The sequence below is a fragment of the Poromitra crassiceps genome, assembly GCF_964638095.1.
Source record: "Poromitra crassiceps genome assembly, chromosome: 20".
NCBI classification, from domain to species: Eukaryota; Metazoa; Chordata; class Actinopteri; order Beryciformes; family Melamphaidae; genus Poromitra; species Poromitra crassiceps.
Genome location: NC_139637.1, coordinates 6342255 through 6349758, shown reverse-complemented (window position 1 = coordinate 6349758; position 7504 = coordinate 6342255). Strand labels below are relative to the sequence as shown.

General features: G+C 44.0%; 1 protein-coding gene across 1 annotated transcript; it reads right to left on the bottom strand.

The window, feature by feature from the left end:
- Positions 1 to 364: 364 nt before the first annotated feature.
- On the bottom strand, positions 365 to 7504 carry LOC310794729 (uncharacterized protein). Its single transcript, XM_083656751.1, has 6 exons — positions 7349 to 7504; positions 6786 to 6991; positions 4948 to 5078; positions 3964 to 4166; positions 3785 to 3844; positions 365 to 2574 (listed from the first exon to the last, which is right to left on the bottom strand). Exons 1-6 carry the CDS (start codon positions 7453 to 7455, stop codon positions 2118 to 2120), a joined length of 1164 nt encoding a protein of 387 aa, XP_083512877.1. The 5' UTR covers positions 7456 to 7504; the 3' UTR covers positions 365 to 2117.

Here is a 7504-nt window from a genome sequence, read left to right as displayed (position 1 = left end):
CGCATGCGCGGTGCCAGTGTACAGTCACTGCTCCTACAATGAATGTAACGCGAAAGACGTTCATTGAAATCGCCGCTCACTTCCCATTATGGTCGATATGGGAAAATAATGTGGTGTGGAATCGATAGGTATGTCGGTTAATCAACGGCTTCAGTCTTTTACTGAAATATTCATAATCCTCTGCCCCCCACCCACCTGCCCCCAAATATTAAAACGGTTCTCTTTGCAGAAACAACTCTTAATGAAAGACAATTTATTATATAATTAGCTGGATGTAGGTCACATCAATCCTGCAGTAAGGTTCTAAGAAGTGGAAATCCTTTACAGTATGGAATAAACAAAACAGAACAAAACAGTTTTCATTAAGAACTTTTTATTAAATTTACAATAAAAAAAAAAAGGACAATTTTCCTTCAATCCAAGCAACTGAGTGGGATGCTTTCAGGTTTGGTGTTTCACAACCCAAAAGCAGACTAGACTACATTTGATTTAAATGCATCCTGGAGCTACAAATGCAACTGCTTCTCTACTAGTTGCACACTTGAAACAAAACAGGGGGCGGACATGATGTCCCATATACTCTTGGATTCAACCGACCATAATATAAGAAAAAGCAATGGATGAAATGCACTCAGAAATTAAAAATAGCTTAAATCGGGGATGCAGCCAGGATGACAATTTAGCACGAAGAAAAAAAATTAGGAAAGCAGGAAGCTCCAAATGGCGATGAATTCAAGTTCTCTCCAAAAAATGAAATCCAGAGACTGTAATTTCCATAATCATGTGGCATTTAATAGACATCCTGCTCAAGGCTGCCGAGGGGAGAGAGAAAAAAAAAAAGAGTAGCAAGAAAGAAAAGTATTCAACGCTCATCACACAAGCTCTATGTACAACAGATTAAAAGATGATCAATCATTTTGCACCTACGATGTATATTTCTCAACCAACATGAAATTCAAATCACTTCTCGTGCCTTGTAGTATGCAGTTCTATGATCGTGTCCTAGTTATGCAAGACGAGAGCAAACCAAGATCGACTGAACGAATGAGAATGCACCTTACTGGGACTGTAGTGACTTGACCGATCAAATCAGACGCTGGATCCAAATGGCCTACTTTTCTCCCACAAACGTGCACTTCTTCAGTATCAAAAAAAGAAACGCAGTTGTACAAAAACAATGAGAGCGAAGCACAAAATTATACCAACATGAAGAATTTTGTTCCAAAACAATATAGCATTTGGAATATAAATAAACAGGCAGACGCTACCAAATGATTGTTGGCATGACGGTGAAGCTCATGATTGGTTGCTATGAATAATCCTAAACCTGGTACTTCTGTTTCTTGAAGATAGAATAATTTGTGTGTTTGAGATGTCAGAAAGAATAACGTTTCGGTCCTAAGACCTCCTTCAGAAGAATGCGAAGGTCTTAGGACCGAAACGTTATTCTTTGTTAAATAAAACTTTTTGCATTTGGAGACAGTGTGCAGGAGTTATTTTCTTTTGATTCGGTCGGGTTTTCCCTCCTCCGATGCACCCGTCATTTTTAGGTGTGCAGAAGCTCTGCTTTGTGTTTGAGATGTCAAAAGCAGTTCAAGAACCACATTTCTACCAAAATGTGTGTCTTGTAGAAACCTTGCGAGGCGGCTGGATTCACGCAAGATCATGAGATCACACGACAAATCCGTCTTGCCACGCCCCCAATCTACCGATTTGAATCTGAACCAGTTCGCACCAAACGGCGTCCTATGAGGCAGCGACATGCGGGCTTTAGGTGTGACGCCCGTGACAGACAGGTGGTTCATGCAATCACCTGCCAGGTATTTTTTTAAAGTACCTGCCCCTTTGAAACTGTTCCCAAGTCAGTTCCTATATGGTTGTGTGAAACAAACCATCTGGCGACAAGGTTAGTATTGTGGATTGAAATAGTCAAAATGGCGGCAGGTAGCTTTGTCTATGTTTGCGGTGGGTCTCCATCTAAAACATAATGGGACAAGTGAACAGTTGAGGGAGAAAAGTAGACGGGAAGCAGAAGCCAGTATTTTGCGACGACTGCCTGGCATGTATAGCACAGAGATCAAGCAGAACGCCAAGAGAAACACCTCTCTTCCACGACTCTAATCCTGAGAGGCCGATCTAGACCTGGAGCGAGAGCGGGATTTTGAGCGGGACTTTGAGCGGGAGGGCGAGCGCTTCTCCCTGGACTTGGATCGTCGGTCGTCCACCTGCGGGGACGGCGAGCGGGAGGCGGACTTGACGGCGCTCTCCTCCTTTCCGTTCTCCACGGGGGAAGCAGAGCGGCTGCGGGACTTCTTCTTGTCACCCGACTTCTCCTTGGAACGGCTGCGGGAATCCCGCTCCGACTTCACCTTGGAGCGGCTCTTGGAACGGGACTTGGACTTTCGCTCGCCTGAACGGGACCTGGATTTGCGGGAGCGAGAGCGGGATTTGCGGGAGCGAGAACGAGACCCGCTTTTACGAGAACGGGATTTGCTTCCCCCGGACTTGGAGCGAGACTTCCTTGCTGATCCGGAGCGGGAACGACGGCTTCTCTTGTTGCTACGGGAACGAGACCTGTGGGGGAATACAAGACATGCGTGTCAGTCAAAATGCCCTGATAATTAGAGCTGCACAATTAATCAAAACGTATCAAAAGCACAATATGGCAAAGTTGCAGCTGCATGTGTGGGTTTGCAAGCTAGAATTATAGATTTCAAAATTACGTATATTTGTAAGTGCAAATAGACGCTGCTCAATCAGCGTTCCCACACGTTTTCATGGATGAATTTCAAAACTTCTCCAGGACTTTTCCAGGATCCATAATAGAATGTCCATGGACTGCTAGGCAATGACTGAATCAAATACCTCTTTATATTGGATTCGACTGCATCACATTACATGGAAGCTATTGAAATGAAACGGGAAGTTCCATGAAAAGAATATAAAATACAAGAAGCACTAACTTACGTCAATAGCTACGGAAAATAAAACGGCCCGTTATGGTACATTACTGGCAAACAACAAAATTCCACGATTTTTCCAAAACATTCAATTCCATGACTTTTCCAGGTTTTCCATGACCGTGGGAACCCTGCTCAATGAACCAACCATTTTCCTCTTACAGTATGTGCGGTAAAAAGCCGTTTGATAGCACACACAGGAATAAAGTGTCCGCCAGACTTCTCGTCATGTCTACAGAAGTATGGTTAAAGATAAAGATACCAAAATAAAGTACCGTAAATTCCGGACTATAAGCCGCACCTTTTTTCCCGTTTTTTGGCCTTTTTTGGCACCTGCGGCTTATATAACGGTGCGGCTTATCTATGGATTTTTTCAAAAAAAAAAAAAAAAAAAAAAAAAAAATCTCTCTTTTTTAGCACTCTTTCTAACTATAAATCCTATATAACTATAATAAGTTTTAATTTCCTCTCTTGCCCTCTTTTCACCACACTGTATGACACTGTGTGCACTGTAAAAAACAACACAGGTGGTGTTGTGTTATGTTGTTTTGTTGAAATGTTAATAAATGGGAGCTTCCTACCTGTAAGCGACCCTTACATATGGTAATTAAACATTAAAACACAAAAAAAAAAAAAAAAAAAATACCATTAAAACACCCGCGGCTTATAGTCCGGTGCGGCTTATATAAGAAAAAAATAGTCAACTTTGCAGGTGCGGCTTATAGTCCGGAATTTACGGTATATTATAAGCTTTTAAACATCACCGGTATTCATTTGGATTTGGACGTCTTGAATGAACATATGAACAGCAGAGCTGGTCTCACCTGGAGCGGCTCCTGGAGCTCCTGTGGCTCCTGCTGCGAGAGCGGCGGCGACTACGAGACCTGTGGACGACGGGGGCAAAATGAAGAATTATGGCGGACGCCCCGTAGATAGCAAAGTTGCACAAGATTCAAGATTGTTTGAAATAGTGAGTTCAGAGATGAGGGCGGAGTCTCCTCACCTGGAGCGGCTGCCAGAGTCGGACCTTCGTCGGCGAGGTTGCTGCTCCACCAGATGGATCTTCCTCCCGTTGATGTCGGTGCCGTCCAGCTTGTCCAGGGCCCTCTTCAGGTCCGAGTGCGACCTGAACTCGATCACTCCCTCGTTGGTGCGCTCCTTGTGGGCGTCGGCGTAGGTCACCTCTCCTGCCTGGCGCATAAAGTCCTGGAGGAGGACACGGGGAAAATGTGTCAGAAGAATTAAAAACAATCTCAAATGTTCAACAAATAATTCAAGCAATCTTCATATGGTGTCTTCATATGGTGTACACACTCAAGTTTGTAAGTTGTTCTGATCGACAACATGTAAAAAACATCTGTGAAGAAATATTTGAGGCTTACTTAACACCAGAGATGGAAATTGTACCACCTGCAAACTGCTGTCCTATCTTTGGCACTTGTTTGACACCATCCATAAATACACACCCTCGTCTCGAAAGGTCCATGTTGCACAACAACCCAGTCCACATCACAAGTAACAGAACTTTCTCTTCATTTGCGTTTCATGGCTGAAGTTTTACTTAAAGAAAACTTGTTTTTCAACCAACTCCCTATCCAAAATCGGGATGTAGTGTGAAAAACAAAAGGTATATATTTTTTTTAACTGCTTGCCGCCTCTGGGGGCGCAGCTTTAGGATCTGCTCTACATCCTCGCACTGTGCCTCGTTGGGTTTGCCCCACGAGGTCTCGCAGACGCAGCTCGCACGGTGGGCTTGCGCTCAACTTGAGTTAATTGTGGGTCGCCGCAACGCAGCAGCTTTCGGCCAATTATATTAGTAAGATATTTGGTTTGAAAAGGTAAGTGTTGTTTGTAGCACATATAACCCTGTCAACTCATAACATAACTCTGTCAACTCTTACATTCCGATTTCCTGCCAGTACTGACTCACTACAGCTGGATGAATAGTGGGGAAACACTGGTTTACATTGCTTCTCCACATGCCTACCTTCAAGTCCTGCCAGCTGCAGCGACTGGACAAGTTCTCCACGGTGAGTCGGTACTCGGTACGGACAGGAGGCCCGTACTTATCCCTGCCAGTGCCAGAGCGACTCCGGCTGCTGCTGTAACCACCACTGCCTTTAAAAACAACAGAGAATGGCGCAAGTCAGAGGAAAACAAAATGGCTGACACACAGAAACATCAGCCTGGGTTATCAAATTAACACAAGAAAACAACTTGCCAGATAAGTGTTTTTTTCTCTCTCTTCCTTTTACAAAGAATGAAAGGGGCCTTTCTGATCCCATTTCAAGTAAACACAAACCTTCAGATAAGTGATCTACAAGCCACTGCACGGGTTCTCTGCTGCAAAGAACACCACTGGATCTGTTCCTGGCAATACAAAGCCTGCCTTACTCTGGTATAAAACACACTGTGATGCTTTAAACAAATGCACAGTGATGTTCTTGCACGACCTTCGAACCCTGACAAAAAAAAGGAAAAAAAAGGAGGCGTCCACATGAGTTGGTGTCAAGAACAGCGTTCAATCAAATTGAGTAAGAACCACTGCAAGTAACACAAACATACAAGATTTTTCTTTTAAGCCACTTGACCGGATGTCAAGCCTCAAATTTGTTCTTTTCTAGTTCGCTTACTAACAACATTTATTTTGAGTGTACGTTTTTTTTACTAGAGCCGCTCCACTTAATTTAGCTGTCAACATAGAAACCAATGGCAATCCTCACCATCACCCCTGGTCTATTGGCAAAAGGCTGCTGTCATCATGGCTTCCGGTTAGGTCAGCCAAGGATCAAGGGGGCAAAGGTCACAGTCACACACATTGTAAGGTGAAAGCCAAGGCCAAACGGGACAGGCAGTCATCTTAGCCAGTCATCTTTAGCCTCAATGGACTCTCAGCCTCAGCCCGCAACTGGACTCTTTCAAATTGAAACATCAAGGACTTTTGTTAATGTTGAAGATAAAAAATATATATACCAAAGTTATAGTAAAGATAGTTATACACATTTCACATGAAAATGGTAACGTTAAGTCTATTTCTAATGATTAGACTATGAACTATGCAAACTATGTTGGTGATGAGGGTATGCGATAAACATACATTGTTCCGATGTGCAAACACAGGGAAAGGGTTATGGAAAATATATGGCTTAAAACATGGCCACCAATCTTAAATATTATCTAGGACAGCTTTGCAAGATAAGGCACTCTACTAAAAAATGTCTGAACTATGGCCAACTCTCACTACAGGATGAGCTCCAACACACAAAAGCTGGATCCTCCAAACAGAAAGGCATTCTAATCATCATGGTTTCATTAACCCATTGATACCTGATGCAGCATTTGTGTGTGTGTGTATCCCTTTAAGACCGCGAACCTCTTAAAGGGATACACACACAAATGTGGGATATACACACAAATGCTGCATCGGGTATCAATGGGTTAACTACATAGGAACTTCTCTGTCTAGGTGCGTTATGTAACAAGCGTATGACCTATATGCAATCTAAAGTGAATGTACCGATGCTTATTACATCATTTACCTTGCATAACTACTGGGTAGTTGCATGCAATCTAGGCTGCAATTTACAATGCTACCGCATGACACTTAAACTTGGGACTCGAGACTAACTAAAACGTGTGTACCTGTGAATTAAGAGTCAACATGAATGGTCAAACAGTTGTGTTATTGTAAATGTTCAGTATTGTTTTGCTGAGAGAGCCTGTTGATGGCGAAATGATCTAGCAACACAACAGGTCTGTGTGCAGTCCACATGTGCACCTCAACCCGAGGGGGGGAGGGGAGAAGGGAGTATCGAGTGCACTTACTGCGTCCACCGCCCCCGTAACCCCCACCGCCACCGCGGCCTTCCCGGCCTCCTTCACGGCCTCCTCCTTCACGGCCTCCTTCCCAGTCTCGCCGCGGCCCCCGGGCGTGCTCGACGATCACTCGCTCCCCGCACAGCTCCTTCCCGTTCAGCTCGTACACAGCGTCATCAGCATCCCGGTTATCCTCGAACTCCACGAAGCCGTACCTAAACGGAGAAAGAAGGGTTTTATGGATTCAAGTTCCGTTTACATGACGTGCCCGCATTGACACAGATTATCTCGTACAGTTCAGCACGCTGGCACACTCAGCACAAAGACGCCATATTTGGCCATGCGACATTTGCCACACGGGCAAAGCGAAATAATACTATGAGTGACGTTAACGTTTATTTTTACACACCAGCATAACGATATCAAACTTAGGAAAGTATTGGCTATATGGATGCATCCATTGCATTATATTTAGCTAGCTAGTTATTAATCTGCACAGGGGCATCACATGCTAGCAGGCTAGGTTAGCACTGAAGGATAGGTTAGCTAACGCGCGTTCAGGCACAACTCACCCATTTTTTAAATCAACTTCCATGAGCTTTCCATATCCACTGAAATATCGTTGAATGTCTTTTTCGCGGACGTTGTAGCCCAGTCGTCCGATATAAACACGAGGCATGTTTTCTGGCTAACGTTATCTTCCTCTGCTCGGCTGCAGTAGCTTCGTC

What these genes read in the sequence shown, in the direction of transcription:
- LOC310794729 (XM_083656751.1), bottom strand. Translation starts at nt 7,455, where the DNA reads ATGCCTCGTGTTTATATCGGACGACTGGGCTACAACGTCCGCGAAAAA. An exon ending in GAAGTTGATTTAAAAAATGG is followed by an intron (nt 6,992 to 7,348) that starts GTGAGTTGTGCC and finishes TTCTCCGTTTAG; the next exon opens with GTACGGCTTCGTGGAGTTCG. An exon ending in GACTCTGGCAGCCGCTCCAG is followed by an intron (nt 3,845 to 3,963) that starts GTGAGGAGACTC and finishes CGTCGTCCACAG; the next exon opens with GTCTCGTAGTCGCCGCCGCT.